This window comes from Trachypithecus francoisi, unplaced genomic scaffold (genome assembly GCF_009764315.1).
Source record: "Trachypithecus francoisi isolate TF-2019V2 unplaced genomic scaffold, Tfra_2.0 Contig01440, whole genome shotgun sequence".
In the NCBI taxonomy this organism is placed as follows: Eukaryota; Metazoa; Chordata; class Mammalia; order Primates; family Cercopithecidae; genus Trachypithecus; species Trachypithecus francoisi.
The window spans coordinates 10,777,648-10,794,178 of record NW_022681431.1 but is presented as its reverse complement, the minus strand read 5'-3'; the positions used below and the strand labels follow the sequence as shown (position 1 = coordinate 10,794,178).

The following is a 16,531-nucleotide window of genomic DNA, read 5'->3' as shown; positions in this document are numbered from 1 at the left end:
GGCCAGCAGGCTGGATACCTGAACTGCCAAAGGAGTGTGGGCAGGTGCTACACAGCAGGTGCAACCCAGCTCCCAACACTGGGCAGGCTGTGCACAGAGGCCCTGCAGGCCTAGCGGGGTTCCTCCCAGCCAAGCTCAAGTGACCTTCCTTCAGCAGCCACAGGCCTGCACTGCTAGGTGGAACAGCACCCCCTAGCGTCCCCCACAGACCACATTTCAAAGCGATCGCATTAGAACAATGTGAGTTTTTATTTCTCCATTTCTGAGACTAAACTAAAGCCCACCACACCCCATGGTGAAGCTTGAGGGTGGCGCGGGGCTGCTCTGGCATCTGTGAAGGCTTATGGTGTTGGGGCACCAGCTACATCAGGGCGCAGATCCAGGCCGGCTGGGTCTCCAAGCCTCAGGGCGGCAGCGGACCCCGGACAGCAGGCCGCTCTTTCTTTTTGTGTTGGAGTCCCAGGGCCCGGGCCACCAGCCTCCGGGCCACGGTCACATTTGTCTGCGGCCTCTCCTTCACCAGACGCAGGAGTTCTAGAAGGAAAGCCCCACGGTGGGGACCTGAACACAAGGCCGTGGCTGCCTCTCCCCTAGCAACACAGCAGCCATCGAGGCCATCGGAGCCAGCCTCTCATGTGACATGTGTGAGGCCTGGGCCCACCTGTACCTGTGGTGTGGCCAGATGCTCATGCGAGGGGGCCCACTTAGGGATCCTGGCCCCCCGGGGGATGCTGACCCAAACCTGTTGCCTCTCCATGCCCTTGTTTCTCCGTCTCTACAGTGAGGGGGCTGAGGAGTTCATCCTGCACACCTCCCTTTGGGAGCGTTATCAAGTCAGGATGGAACACCCAGAGCTCACAAATATCCTGAGCTACGGACAGGATATTTACTGTTCCAAGAAACCTTGGACAGTTTGGGCCACGTAACCACCAATGAGAGCACAGCCGGCCTCGGCAGGCCTCGTGCAGGCCCATTTTACTAGTTGCTAGTTTGAAGTCATGGAAAACTCGTATCTAAAATCTCCCACCATGGTTTCTGGAGGGGAAAGGGGAAAGGGAGGCGCTAACGGTTATCTGGTACCTTCTGTGTGCCCTCAGGGCTCCAGGCAGGTATGCCAGGCTCTCATTCAATCCTCCAGACTGAAGAGTCTGCTTATTTTACAGAAGAAGAAACCAACTCACACACTGAGGGACTTCCTCAGTGTCACTGAGGCCGACTGAAGTCACTGACAGAGCCATTTAGGGGTCCTGCAGTGGACTCCAAAGCCCAGGCCCTTCCCGGACCTGTGGGATACGGTTTCCAGGGCCCTCCAGAAGAAAGAGCAAGCTTTTCCCTGAGCGGTGCCCAGAAGAGGGTGTGAGCAGGAGGGCCTCCCTGCACAGCAGCTGGCCGATGCCACTCCCCAAGAGAGACCCCTGCCCTAGACCCCCCCCCAGGCCTGCTGGGGAGGGAAACCCAGCCCTACTGGGTACTGCAGCCCAGGGCTCCCAAAGAGCAGAGAAGTCAAGAGGGAAGAATGAACAGAGGGGAAGACCCTGCCCAAACCAGACACACACGCACATACACACGCTCACACATGCACGCACACACACATGCACACATGCACACATAGCCTCCCTATCCACGGACATCCGCTTTCCTTACTTGGCCTCTGCAAGGCTTTGAGCTTTGACTGCTTGGTTCCCTGCGTGAGGGGCCGGATCTTGAGCACCGAGAACTCCCGGGTCAGAGCTTCAGCAGCTGTGGAGAGAAAGCAGGTGTGGAGCCACTCCCTCCTCCTCAGGATCCCGCGGCACACCTACCACCCCGAACGCAAGCAGCCGTGTTGTGCACCTGTTTGAAGCTCAGGGCAGGGCTGCTCCAACGCCACCCTGGATGGGCAAGAGACGACTGCCGCCTGCTTGCCTCGTCCCCCAGAGCCCCACAGGCCTGCACAGGGACCCCTGCGCTCAGAGGACACTCCCACCCCAGGCTGGTCAGGGAGAGCACTGGTGAGGCTGTGATTCTGACATCAGAAGAGGCGGGCTCCCAGTTTCCAAAGCCCCCAGGCTAAACACAGCCTCTCCCCCTTTCACCACTCAGGACCCTCCCGGGAACATGTGTTCACTGTCCTGAGTCACACCTGCCATTGCAGCACCCCGGCTATTTACAGAGTATGGCAGAGCAGAGCTGGGACAGGCTTCAGGTTCTACAGAAGAGGAAACTGAACCCAGGGAACCTGCTCCTGCCATAGTCTGTGGAGACCAGAATGCCATGGCCAACCCCAGCCAGAGCTCATTCCAGTCACAGCACATGGCAGCCTCTTGGCCTCCCTCCCTGCCTTTCTTTCTACAATCTCCCTTTCTGGGGTTTGAGACCCCACCCTGCCCTGTTCCCTCCCTAAATGCTGCCCCTCCCTCCTGAGGACTGGACCCCATCAGCAATGGTGCTCCCAGCCCCTAGCTCAGGAGTTCAGAAGGCTGTTTCTAGGAAGCCCAGCGAAGGGGGCGTGGTGTATACCAAACGTGGTATACACCAAACGTGGTGTGGCAAGGCAATGCAGGCAAGTGGCTGAGAGGGACGGGAGCACTGGAGTCATGAGGAGGCAGCGTGGCGTCCCCAGCTGTGGCACTGAGAGGCTGTGTAACTTGGAGTGTACCCCTGACATTCTGGGATCCTTAAGTCTCCCAAGCTGTACAATGGAGGTAACCTGACCTATATCTTGAGGCCGAAGTGAAAATTGAGTAAGAATGTGTCTACTTGAACCATATGAAATCGCCAGAATTCGAATGCTTTTGGCCGTGAAAGCAGCACTTTCCTCCGTTGGGCTTGGCCCGTGACCTTCCTCAGCAAAGGTCACCTGAATCTGATGCCTTTTCATTGAAAGCACTAACACTAGGAAAGTCTTCTTCATTATGGCGCATTACTATGGGCCAGAGACTGCTCGGCTCCCCCTGGGTTTTAGGCTGGAAACAGAACCCCAAGAGCCCACTGGCTCAGCTGAGCCTGCGCCCAGGAGATGGTGGCCTCCACCCAGGGAACCAAGAGTCCTCCCTCTCAGTGGGGATCCGAGTAAGGGCCAGGCCCATCGGGGGTGCCTTACCTGAGGCCAGACAGGGAAAGATGCCGAGTGCATGAGTATCATCCACCCACTGAATCCTGAACCCCTTCTCTCTGTGCGGGGAGAGAGGAGACAGCACATACAGGGAAGCAAGCGGTCAAACTCCTCTTGGAATCCTGCAGCCACGCCCCCTCGCCTCCAGCCCACAGACGCCACGAGCCCGACGCAAGGTCCCATCCCCTCGGGGACGGAGACAACCATTTGCAGCAAACTTCCTCTGAAGCCCGTATGGTTGGCTTCAGAAAGACAAATGTCACTCCTGTCAATATGTCAGGCAGGTCACCAGTTTCTAGAACTAAAGAAGCCAGGACTCAAAGAGCTCATATGGCATGACGCCAAGGAGGAAGAGACTCCTCACAGGCTTGTCTCAGCCAGGCCAAGGCCACAGGGTCTGAGGCTGGGGAAGAAAGGGTTTCTGTGGCGGGGGAGGGGAACAGGAGCTCAAACCAGCAGGGCCACCATGCTCCTGTTGGCTTTCTTCCTATTGCTCAGGAAGGTGCCACCTACCCTGCAGCCTGTGAGAGACCTAAGGCAGTGTGGCCCGGGCTGAGGAAGGCACAGGGGCCCCAGCCTGGCTGCACCATCAAGGTAGAGAATACAAGAGTAGAACATGTTGCCCCTAGCCACCCCTTTGGCTCTCCTCCTGCTCAGGGGCAGAGCACAGGGGAAGAAGGCTTTAGGAAGCAGGGTTAACGAGGGCCATGCAGAAAGGGGTTTCCAAAAGCCTAGGCAGAGCTGGGCACGGTGGTGCATGCCTGTAGTCCCAGCTACTTGGGAGGCCAAGGTGGGAGGATCACTTGAGCCCAGGAGGTTGAGGCTGCAGCAAGCTGTGATCGCACCACTGCACTCCCGCCAGGGCAAAAGAGCAAGATCCTGTCTCAAAAAAAAGAAGAGAAAGAAAGCCTGAGCAGGAACAAAGAAGGGGAAGGGGAGAAGGCAAAATGAGAATAAAAAGGAAAAGAAAAAAGAAGGAAAGACAGGAGGGTCGATCTAAAGGCATGTGGGGAAGCTGAGGAGGAGGGAAGTCGTGTCTCTCAACGCAGACTCTGGCCACCATCCCGACCTCCACTCTGCCCCAGCAGGCTGCTCAGTGCACTCCAGAAACAGTTCCCACATGGAGCTGGCGTGTAGCCTGCTGGAGACCCACTGAGCAGCCGCTGGGAGGTGGGCAAGGGGAAGAGAGGGGGCTGTCATGTCCCTCAAGACTGAGGGAGGGTGCGTGGGGTCCTGGCAGGCATGTGGCCAGGCAGAGGGGCTAGCCCAGGTCTAGGGCCTCCAGGGTGTGTCTACAAACAACAAATCAGTGCTCTCTTTCCCCAAGGATGGCTGGCAGGGTGAACTGCCCAGGAAAACAGAACCCAGGCAACACACCCACTTTCTGTCTCTCTTGCTGAAGCATTAGGCACTGGGGGTGGGGCAGGCAAGCACCCCCAGCTACAAAGTGTGTCCTAGCTTCTCTCTGAAGGCAGCACCTCCCCAGCCACCACTCACTGGAACTCAGAAAACGTTGCCAGCAGGTCCTCTGTCTTGAGAGCTGGTTCAAAGTCATAGATCTCTACCACGTGGGCAAGGTCCTTCTCTCCAGGCAGTTCCTCTACAAAGGAGGACGTGTCCAAGTGGATCTTCTCTATCTGAATCTCCTTCTTCGTCAGGTTGTCTGTGATCTAGGAGAGATCGGACCCTTTAGCGAGGGGAGCTTGGACACGCAGAGCTCCAAACTACTAGCCCGTGCGCTGAGAGCTCTGTGGGGAGAAGGGGCCCACATAGCAAAAGTCTGGGAAGGGCAGCAGCAGGCAGCCTGGGCTGGAAGGTCAAGAAGCGTGAGTTTTACGGGAGGGCATTTACTTGTATGGAGTGGGTTTTACGGGAGGGCATTTACTTCTATGGAGTCCCCACTAAGTGACTGGCAATTACACACATAATGTTCCACAGAATCCTGAAAACTATATTCTAGAAAGCTGCTTTACAGATAGGGAAACTGAAGGCCCAAGAGTTAAGTAATTTTTCCCAAAGTTGCAAAGTCAGTAAGAGGCAGGGCTGGGCAAGTCCAAGACCCTTCCTTCCCCTGCTAGCGATGTGATATTTGGCAGGTCTGTGGTCTGCATTCTTCATGTATCAAATAGCCATAAAAGATGCCACCCTCCCAACCGAACCCACAGCCAGTCTCAGGGGAAGTCACACGGTCCCCCAGGAAACAAGATTTGTAAGATAAAACTTCAGGCTAAAGAGTAATTTCCATGACTGGCATCCATAACACATGACGATGTACTTGTACACAGAGTCCGTGACCTAGTGAAGGTTGTGTTATCTGGTTTTAGTTTCAGATGAGGAAACTGAGACTCAGCAACACAAAATAACTTGCCCAGGGTCAAGCAGCTCCTCCATGGCTGGGCTGGGACCCAAATCCACACCTCCTCTCCTGTGTTCCCTAAGGAATCCCTGTCACCCAACACCCAGCCCTGCCTCCCCTTGCACATCCCCTGCTCTCCACGCCATAACCCTTGGTCCCCATCTACCCACGGCCACACCCACCTCACCTCCGCCCTCCCTTTCTGGGCTCAAGACCCTCATCACCTCCTGCAGCAGCTCAGTGTAATCGTCTTCCAAGCAGCTGCTGGGGCCGTCCTCTTCCACCTCCTCTTCGTCCTCTTCCTCCTCTGCCACTAGCCTCTTCTCCAGCAGACTCTCCTTCCCCTCTTCCAGGTCTAGCTGCAGGGTGGACCCAAACTGTGTGGCCGTCTCCACCCTGTCTCCCTTCCCTGACTGACTCTCAGGCCCTGGGGGCTCAGGGCCAACAGGGTCCGGCAGTGGCTCATTCTCACACCTTTGTCCTGGGCTCTTTAGGTCCTCTGTTCCCTGAGTCATCAGCACAGGGAGTCCCTGATCAGAGTTGGGGTCTCCAGCACCAACATCTCCAGGCTCTTCTGGGTCCCTGCCAGCTGGGGCCTCTCCCTTGAGCCCCGAGGTAGAGGTCAGCCCCCATTCTCCCTGCCTGCGCAGCACCCGGGGCACATACAAAGGCTGGTCTGGCTTGCGTCCACGATACCACCGGCCAGCCCGGCCACCTCGGGGAACTGCAGCTGCTCCTTGGTTGGAGGTGGGCCGAGGACCGTGGTACTTGCTGGGGTAGGAGGCAGGATGGCGGCAGGGGCCAGAGAGGCCATCTGAACTGGGTACCCTGGAGCAGGAATGGGAGGAGGTAATCAGAGTGTATAGGGGCCCAAAGGAAAATGATTTACTAGAGCCACTTGTCATTCAGGAGTGACATTCAGGTCAGCATTAGGCGAAAACCACAGCCAAAATGACCCTAGAAAATCCCTTAGGAAGGCATCACAGTGGAGGCTGCCACTTTTGAACAAGCCCAGAGCAGCCAGCTCGCCCTCTAGTGCTGTGATCGAAATTACAGATTAGTCCATCTTCAATTACACACCAGGGGAGGTAAGCTTTTGCATTTAAGAATTATGCTATCAGGGCCAGGCGCGGTGGCTCAAGCCTGTGATCCTAGCACATTGGGAGGCCGAGACGGGTGGATCACGAGGTCAAGAGATCGAGATCATCCTGGCTAACACGGTGAAACCCCGTCTCTACTAAAAAAAATACAAAAAACTAGCAGGGCGAGGTGGCGGGAGCCTGTAGTCCCAGCTACTGGGGAGGCTGAGGCAGGAGAATGGCGTGAACCCGGGAGGCGGAGCTTGCAGTGAGCTGAGATCCGGCCACTGCGCTCCAGCCTGGGCCACAGAGCCAGACTCTGTCTCAAAAAAACAAACAAACAAACAAAAAAAGAATTATGCTATCAGAAAAACATGTCACTTCAAACACTAGGATCACAGTCATTAAAGTAAGATGCTCACTGTGAGATGCACATGGGAACAGAGGGGACCCAAGCCCAGCAGGGGCTTTTCTGGTCTCTGTGGGGCACAAGCTGAGAGGAATGCTAGGGAGACCCCCCACCACAGCCACTACTTAAACAGATCTCTCTCTCTTTTGGCCCAACCACATAGCTGATTTTGCCAAGTGAATTCCACAAACTGCATATCTGCTCCACTGTTGATGGAAAGGCAGCCCTGGTTAAGCGGCTGCGGCTAGGAATGGCAGCAGCCCGGGGTTCCCAGCCCTGGTTCCACCCAGCCCTGCCCTTCCAAAGGCTGACCAGCTGGCTGGCTGCCCACACACCACTGCTGCAGGCACTCCAAGGTGGGAGGCTACACACCTGATGTCCTGGTGACAGATGACCGTCCTCCTCTTCCAGCCCTCCCCAACGGAGAAGCTGCTCAAGAGATCAAAATTCTCTGCTGTTCTATGGATCAGGTACCGGAGGCGACTGGAGAGTGGGGGGAAAAGAAGAACCCTGGAGAGGGAGGGGAAGAAATGCTGAGCAGGTGTCCAGGGCCTGACCCCTACCAGGTCCACTCCCAGCTTAACTGCGGATTAACACTGGCCTCCCTTCCGCCCCCTGGGTCCCAGGTGGACTGCAAAGGATCTGAGCATAGACAGAGGTGATCGCAGGGACCCACAGGTCCATTCCGCATCCCTGTGCGGGGACCCTTCAGTCTCGGGGTGATGCTCAGAATTACAAAGATGCAGCTGGAAGAGGCAGCTGGCGTTATGAATACTAAAGGCCAAGGTCAGAGACAGCTGCCAGGCACCACCTGGGGTAGGGCACACAGGCGGCTCGGGAACACTGCCCTTCCCAGCAAGGGGGCACCCTCGCCCCTCCCACAAGCCTACTTTGACAGCTGCTTCTGCAGCAGAAAGCGGTCCAGTTCCTCCTGGATCCGGTGGACGAAGTCATTCTCAGCTGAGGAGAGGAAGACACCGTCCAAGCAGAGAAGGGCCAGGGTGGCAGGTGGGAGAGCCTGTAAGAGAGACGGGCAGGGCCGGGGATCAGAGCACAGACCCCGGGATCACCAGCGACCCCGCAACGCCGGCACCGAAAGGGCCTTAGAAACCCTCTGGTCCATCCAAGTCTCGGCGGCGGGGAAGTGATGCCAGGGATCCCCGGCAAGTCAGCGGTCAGGGGAGGGGTCTCCCGGCCGCTGCCCAAGGCTCTCGTCCCCGCCTGCGGTCGGATGCTGAGGGTGGCTCCACACCCTGCGCTGCGCTCCTTCCCGGGGCTCACGAGGGCCTGCTCCGCACAGCCCAGCTGCTCCTTCCCACCCGGGAACCCAGGGGCCGCGACGATCACCCCCCAGTGCCGCCGCACTCACCACGGCCTCTCTGCGCGTCGCAACAGCCCTCGGCGTCCCCAGGGGCCAGCGCGCCTGAGCGCCCCAGAGAGGCCCGAGCCGCTGCGGAGACGCAGCGCCATCGCGCGGCCTGGGGGAGGTAACGCAGGAACGGGAGAGGGCGTGTTCTTGTCACCTATTGGGAGGGGGCGCACCTGCCACTAACACGAACCTCTTCTCCCAGAGGGACACGACTAGCTTTCACATTCGTGGCAAAACCGAGACCCAGAAAGGTGAAATAACTTGCCCCAAGTTGCACAGATAGTACATTCCAGAGTCTTACTTTGAGCAAAGATGGGTCTGATTCCAAGATGGGCTCTTTTTTTTTTTTTCCTCAATGTTGGCACAGTCTTCCAGGATCAATTAAGTTCAACCAACACTTTTGTTCAGCTACTATTAGGTTGATGCAAAAGTAATTGTGGTTTTGTCATTAAGTAAAAAACTGCAATTACTTTTGCACCAACCTAATAGTGCTATATGCTAGCTAGCGGCGGTGCTAGTTTCCCATTCATTGTTCGCCTCCCCAGGGACCTAACAGAGGAATAAAGAGGAAGGAAGTTTCTGAGCATCAGATATTTCAGCACTCTTGCCCATCATTGCCCGTCCTTCTCCCACATTGATGTAACCTGTAAAAAAGTCTAATTCACACCACAGTGGCACTGACAAGGCATGCTAGCCTTGTGGGTTACTGGGTTGTCCAGTCACTATCACAGTGATTTGCAGCTCAGCAACTTGTGCTACTCTGCTCCATCCAGAAATAACTCCAGCGTCCACCTTAAATGGGGCTTAAAATTCTTGCCATCAGACAGCCTGTGGGATAGATGGTTATAATCTAGGAGACCAGGGTTGAAATTGTTCTGTTCCCTGAAAGTAATTAAAATGCAATCCCTTGGTCACTCTGAATCTGGAAGCACTAACCTAAGGGCACTTAAGACCTAGGTTTTGGTCGGGGTGGGGCAGTCTGAGTGGGCTCTGACATAAGGTACAGGCAGGATGGGGGAGGGAGGGCTGTCCCTCAGAAAGCTGACTGGGAGAAGCGGCTTGGGGATGGAGAAATGGAGAAAGAATTAGATGCATTTTGCTGTCTCACATTTTTCCAAAGCATTTCTAAAAATGACAGTGGAATTATATTATATTTACAAAACCTATTTTTCCAGATACCCAGCAAGAAGAATAAAAAAGGGCCTAGAATAAAGAAAAAACTGAAGTGCAGACAGAACTCAGGGAGCTGAATCATGAATTTCCTTTCTGAGCATGGTTGCGAGAGAAGATTCAGGAGATCTGACAGGTCCCCCGTCCCTAGACTGGAGGGCATTCAACTCCTGGGGAAAACGGATGAGCAGGGGCCACCCGTTTGGGTTCTGGTTCCACCAGCCCTACCCACACTCCATGCTGGCTTAACGGAAGTGGGAGCAGGCCACACCGTGGTATTGTTTTGTCTGCCCAGGTTCCCTGGACTGAGCAGTGTGAGGCTGACAGGCAAGTCCACTTAGCACCACATGTTTTCTCTGAAAACAGAGGCCCAGCTTTTTCGACAAAGTGGCAACATCTCCCCGAAATGGAGGAACAAACCCAAAACCCAGGAAGCAAGCTATGTCCCCAGCTCTTTAGAGCTGGGTCATGCTATTGAGGTGTTCAACAAATTCAGAAAGAGACTCAGTAGGAACAAGCTCCCGGGGAAGGCTGTCCAGGAAGCTAGTTTCTAGTTTCTACCAAACCCTCTTTAGGCAACTCAGAGGTTAAACAGGAAAAAAGGTTTCAGTGTCCAGGTCTCCATCATGGGTGGAGGTTATCTAGAGATTCCTAGATAAACAGGGAAGGGAGTCAAAGCACAGCTACCCACACCTTTGGGGGCAAACAGCAGGTAAGGTAGAATGGTCCCCATTCAAAGGTGAATAAATGCAACAAAAGCAGCACAAATGATGGGCAGAATTTTGAAAGAAGAAAGAAAGAAAGAAAGAAAGAAAGAAAGAAGAAAGAAAGAAAGAAAGAAAAAAGAAAGAAAGAAAGAAAGAAAGAAAGAAAGAAAAAAAGAAAGAAAGAAGAAAGAAAGAAAGAAGAAAAGGAAGGAGGGAGGGAGGGAGGGAGGGAGGGACGGAAGGAAGGAAGGAAGGAAGGAAGGAAGGAAGGAGGAAGGAAGGAAGGAAGGAAGGAAGGAAGGAAGGAAGAAAAGAAAGAAAAGGAAGAAACCAGAGCAAGGAACAGACATAGGATAAGAATATTTTGGAAGACTCTCTTGAGAAAACAAGAAATTTCCAGTTAATAACTGCTTCACACTCTCAAGGAGGTCAAAGCCTGATTTCCATGTTCAATGAGTAAGCTATGAATTGAGATGAAAGGGAACTGTCAGAGCTACGGAAAGACGTGAAAGAGGTAATCATGTTCATCATCAAATCAGCAAAGCTAGAGTCAACAATGCTGAAAACAAATCGGTGATATGGAGTAAAGGCTTACAAAAATCAAGATAGTTGCTACTTATTGACATAAAGCTTGCCATACAAATTGCACTTTAATCTTTGTAGCAGCCCTCTCAGATGAAAATTGTTACCATATGGTATGGGGATAAACCGAGGTTTAGCCAAAGGAGACCCAGAGAGTTGGAACTCAAACCCAGATCTAGCCTGTCAACCCCCTGCTTTTCAACACCGCAAGGTGAAGACTCTCCAACTTTAGCATGTCATTAAAATTGTCTTTTTTTTTTTTTTTTTGAGGCAGTCTCACTCTGTCACCCAGGCTGGAGTGCAGTGGCACAGTCTCAGCTCACTACACCCTCCTGGGTTCAAGCAATTCTCCTGCCTCAGCCTCCCGAGTAGCTGGGACTACAGGCCTGTGCAACCATGTCCAGCTAAATTTTGTATTTTTTTTTTTTTTTTTTTTTGAGACGGAGTCTAGCTCTGTCACCCAGGCTGGAGTACAGTGGCCGGATCTCAGCTCACTGCAAGCTCTGCCTCCCGGGTTCACGCCATTCTCCTGCCGCAGCCTCTCAAGCAGCTGGGACTACAGGCGCCCGCCACCCCGCCCAGCTAGTTTTTTGTATTTTTTAGTAGAGACGGGGTTTCACCGTGTTAGCCAGGATGGTCTCGATCTCCTGACCTCGTGATCCGCCCGTCTCGGCCTCCCAAAGTGCTGGGATTACAGGCTTGAGCCACCGCGCCCGGCCAATTTTGTATTTTTAATAGAGACAGGGTTTCGCTATGTTGGCCAGGTTGGTCTCGAACTCCTGGCCTCAGGTGATCTGCCCACCTCAGCCTCCCAAAGTGCTGGGATTACAGGCATGAGCCACCGCGCCCAGCCTAGGATTGTCTTAATCCTGTGGCCAATAGCCAGGTACCAAAGTCAGGGGTTAAATAAATTAGATGTACCCTATCAGTGGGAGAAGCAGGCTGGGTGTGAGCTATAGAATTTCACCCAAAACTGGAAGTATAATTGAAAGATTATGAAAGGATTGAATCCAGGGCACATAGGGTTGCAAACGGCGAATCACAGGGTCAGGAGATCAAGATGATCCTGGCTAACATGGTGAAACCCTGTCTCTACTAAAAATACAAAAAAATTAGCAGGGCGTGGTGGTGGGTGCCTGTAGTCGCAGCTACTCAGGAGGCTGAGGCAGGAGAATGGTGTGAACCCAGGAGGCGGAGCTTGCAGTGAGCCGAGATCATCACGCCACTGTACTCGAGCCTGGGCGACAAGAGTGAGACTCCGTCTCAAAAAAATAATAATAACAATAATAATTCGCTAGGCATGGTAGCACATGCCTGTAGTCCCAGCTACTTTGGAGGCTGAGGTGGGAGGATCATTTTTGCCTGGGAGGTTGAGGCTGCAGTGAGCTGTAGTTGTGCCACTGTACTCCAGCCTAGGTGACAGAGTGAGACCCTGTCTCTCACACAGACACACACACACACAATGTAAATGCAACAATATTTTATTAAAACAAAAGAAAATGTGAATCTACAGATTAAAATGGTGTTCTAGAAAATAAATATATAAATAAAAGGTTGATCCAGATTACGGTCAAAATATTTTCTCTGAGGATTAAAAAAATGAATTTTGATTTAGGCAAAATTCAAAAGAAAAAAATTAAGTGGCTGACAGATTTTCCTAGCAACTCATCTGCTGGAAAACAATGGAACAATATCTGTAGAATTTTAAATGGAAAATGTTAAGACTGGAAAACTCTGTAAACTGTGATGGTAACAGAAAGATATTCTCAAACCTGCAGTCACATTCTGCCAAGAGAAATGGAGTGATGCTGGCCTGTCAGGTGGAGATGCCAGGCCATACTGGTAGACGCCGTGTAGGGACAGCCTGCCACGTGTACTGCACAGCTTAACTCAAAAGACGTCTTGCAAAATCCACAGATAACTGACTTTTTTTTTCTCTCTCTAGTGACCTCTTCAGTCTCTTCCAGAATAGATCGCCCAGGCTAGCCTCTTTGATAACCTCCAGCTAATCATTAGAAAAATCACCCTGTCTAGGCTGGCACCTTTTTCTTCTTTATCAGTCCTCCCATTGGTTTGTTTGTTTGTTCGTTTAGGTCTTTGTCCCTTGGTAAGAACCTAATGTCTGTCTCCTTGGTGTGCTTATGAACTAGTTACCCAGCTAACGAAATATTTCTGAGTTATGCTTTGACATTCATGGTCCTTCCTGGAAAGCCACTGGAAGACATGGTCCCGACAACCAAGAGATGAATTCAGATAAATGACTCACAAGCTGGGCTGTCCTGGGAGAAGATGCCTTGTGCTAAGTCATTTACTTCAAACATTCAATTAACGTAAATAATCAGAGCAACAAAATTGTATACAAATATTATAAATCTTGAAAGGAGGGCTATAGAATGTAATAACAAAAGATATCGCCATAAATTGGGACAGGAACCCCGGAGTACATTCCAAAGTGTCGGGGGTGGGAGCAGAGGCATATAACTGTGGCAAAGTCAGTAAATGCTATGTTTTCCAAATAATTGCCAGAAGTTAGGGAAGTTGGTTAAGAAAGAAACACTGCCCATATAGAAAAATATAACTGGGGAGGGAGAGGAAGCCAGAAAAAAAAAAAAAAAAAAAATCAGTGATAGAAGTAACACCAAAGTGTTTCAAGCAAACCAGAAGTGGGATAATTCAATTATATTACAAACATTAAAATAGATTGAAAATAGGCTGGGCGTGGTAGCTCGTGCCTGTAACCCAGCACTTTGGGAGGCCAAGGTGGGCGGATCACTTGAGGTCAGGAGTTTGAGACCAACCTGGCCAACATGGCAAAACCCCGGGTGTGGTCGTGCACTTCTGTAATCCCAGCTACTGGGGAGATTAAGGCATGAGAATCACTTGAATCCAAGAGACGGAGTTTGTAGTGAGCCGAGATTGCACCACTGCACACTCCACCCTGGAGAGAGAGACTCCGTCTCAAAAAAAAAACAGGTTCAAAAAGCGAAACAGGCCGGGCGCGGTGGCTCAAGCCTGTAATCCCAGCACTTTGGGAGGCCGAGACGGGCGGATCACGAGGTCAGGAGATCGAGACCATCCTGGCTAACACGGTGAAACCCCGTCTCTACTAAAAAATACAAAAAAATTAGCCGGGCGAGGTGGCGAGCGCCTGTAGTCCCAGCTACTCGGGAGGCTGAGGCAGGAGAATGGCGTGAACCCGGGAGGCGGAGCTTGCAGTGAGCTGAGATCTGGCCACAGTACTCCAGCCTGGGCGGCAGAGCGAGACTCCGTCTCAAAAAAAAAAAAAAAAAAAAAAAAGCGAAACATTATTATATGTTGTTTACCCAACTCACACTTAGAACAACTCGATGCAAATTCATTTAAGGATCCAAACAGAGTGATCAAAACACCACACAGGGCTAAATAGAGAATCACAGAGGGACCACATTCACTTCAGGACAAGTCAAGGCTTTGTACCCATGCCTCTAGTGTTTACCTTTTTTTTAAAGCGGTACTAACAAAAGCAAATTGTCGTAAAAACTGGAAAGTTCAGACATTTGAGGAGATCAGCTTCTCACTGTTTGCAGAATATTTGTGGTTTTGGTGGGTTTTTGTGTTCATAGGTTTGTTTGTTTGTTTTTGAGACAAAGTCTCCCTCTGTCACCCAGCCTGGAATGTAGTGACATGATCATAGCTCACTGTAACCTGGACTCCTGGGCTCAAGCCATCCTCCTGCCTCTGGTACCTGGAACTACAGATGCACGCCAGCACACCCGACTAATTTGTGTATTTTTTTGTAGAGATGGGGGGTCTCACTGTGTTGCCCAGGCTGGTCTTGAACTCCTGGCTCAAGCCATCCTCCTGCCTCTGGTACCTGGAACTACAGATGCACGCCAGCACACCCGACTAATTTGTGTATTTTTTTGTAGAGATGGGGGGTCTCACTGTGTTGCCCAGGCTGGTCTTGAACTCCTGGCTCAAGCCATCCTCCTGCCTCAACCTCCCAAAGTGCTGGGATTACAGACATGAGACACTGCACTTGACCTTTGATTTTTTCTTTTTTAACCTAAAAAATCCAAGAAAATCAACTAAGAAATCTTTTTTTTTTTTTTTTGAGACGGAGTCTTGCTGTGTCGCCCAGGCTGAAGTGCAGTGGCCGGATCTCAGCTCACTGCAAGCTCCGCCTCCCGGGTTCACACCATTCTCCTGCCTCAGCATCCCGAGTAGCTAGGACTACAGGCTCCCACCACCTCGCCTGGCTAATTTTTTGTATATTTTTTTTAGTAGAGACCGGGTTTCACCGTGTTAGCCAGGATGGTCTCGATCTCCTGACCTGGTGATCTGCCCGTCTCGGCCTCCCAAAGTGCTGGGATTACAGGCTTGAGCCACCGCGCCCGGCCAAAAATCAACTAAGAAACTCTTACAAGTCAGAGCTGCTTTCAGAAGTGAAGAGCATTCTGGAGCCAAGGCAGTGGGAGTGATTAAAGGGCAGAGAAAGGCAGAGATGGTGGAGAAGGAGCCAGAACTAGAGAGGGAAAGTGGGAGAGAGGGGAGGGTGCGGAGGTGCAGGGGCTGGTGGGAGAGGGGAATGAGTCATCTTCCCTGGTTCCCGCTCTACCTGATTAGCCTCTGTGTGTGCCACCCCAGCCAGGAGAGTCCTCACCACACTCCCCAAATCTCTGACACTTTTATTGCCCCCCAGTTCCAAGGAGACCTCAACCTCTCCAGAGTTCTAGCCTCTTCTTAAAGGGCCAGAGTCATGGGAACCCAGATGGGGTGAAGGGGTCTCCTGTGAAGGTCTCCTTACAATGAAATGACTTTGCAGAAATTTGGACACTACCTCCCAATGCAGATTTATGGCCCGGCATGGTGGCTCATGCCTGTAATCTCAACACTTTGGGAGGCTGAGGCAGGGAGGTTACCTGAGGTCAGGAGTTTGAGAGTAGCCTGGCCAAAGCAGTGAAACCCTGTCTCTACTAAAAATACAAATTAACCGGGCATATTTGTGGGTGCCTGTAATCCCAGCTACTTGGGAAGTTGAGGCAAGAGAATTGCTTGAACCCAGGAGGCAGAGGTTGCAGTGAGCCGAGATCACGCCACTGCCCTCCAGCCTGGGTGACAGAGTGAGACTCAGTCTCAAAAAGTAAAATAAAATAAAATAATTTGAAAAAAAAATCCAGACTTATTTTCCCTAGCTCAAAAGCCAACCTCACATCAGACCCTGTCTGTGGCCCCACTGGGGTCCAAGGGGATGGAGGAAAAATAGATACTAAAAATGGATATTAAGACTTTGTAACAGCATAAGAAGTACCTATGTTTAAAAGTTCAAAGATTATGAAAAAAAAAAAGACACAAAATTGATCTCACTTACTCAACAAAAGGCAACAGAGGCTGGGCACAGTGTCTCACACCTGTAATCCCAGAACTTTGGGAGTCAGAGGCAGGCGGATAACTTGAGGCCAGGAGTTCAAGATCAGCCTGGCCAACATGGTGAAACCCCGTGTTTACTAAGAATACAAAAATTAACCAGGCGTTATGGTAGGCATGTGTAATCCCAGCTACTCAGAGGCTGAGGCAGGAGAATTGCTTGACCCGGGAGGCGGAGGCTGCAGTGAGCTGAGCTTGAGCCACTGCACTCCAGTCTGGGTGACAGAGCCAGACTCTCTTTCAAGAAAGAAAACAACAACAACAAAAGGCAATAGAAAAGACAGTGAAGGAAAATATACTGAAATGTGGGCAGTGGTTGTCTCTGAGTGCTATGATTATCAGTTGTTTCCTCTTTAGAC

General features: G+C 51.9%; 1 protein-coding gene across 1 annotated transcript; it reads right to left on the bottom strand.

Annotated features, from left to right (window-relative positions):
- Window positions 1-227: 227 nt before the first annotated feature.
- R3HCC1 (R3H domain and coiled-coil containing 1) lies at window positions 228-15,613 on the bottom strand. The gene is made up of 9 exons (XM_033232781.1): window positions 15,586-15,613; window positions 8,308-8,453; window positions 7,829-7,956; window positions 7,311-7,448; window positions 5,675-6,278; window positions 4,592-4,764; window positions 3,083-3,153; window positions 1,645-1,740; window positions 228-534 (listed from the first exon to the last, which is right to left on the bottom strand). The coding sequence occupies exons 1-9, from the start codon at window positions 15,611-15,613 to the stop codon at window positions 404-406; spliced, it is 1,515 nt and encodes a 504-aa protein (XP_033088672.1). The 3' UTR covers window positions 228-403.
- Between the last annotated feature and the right edge of the window lie 918 nt (window positions 15,614-16,531).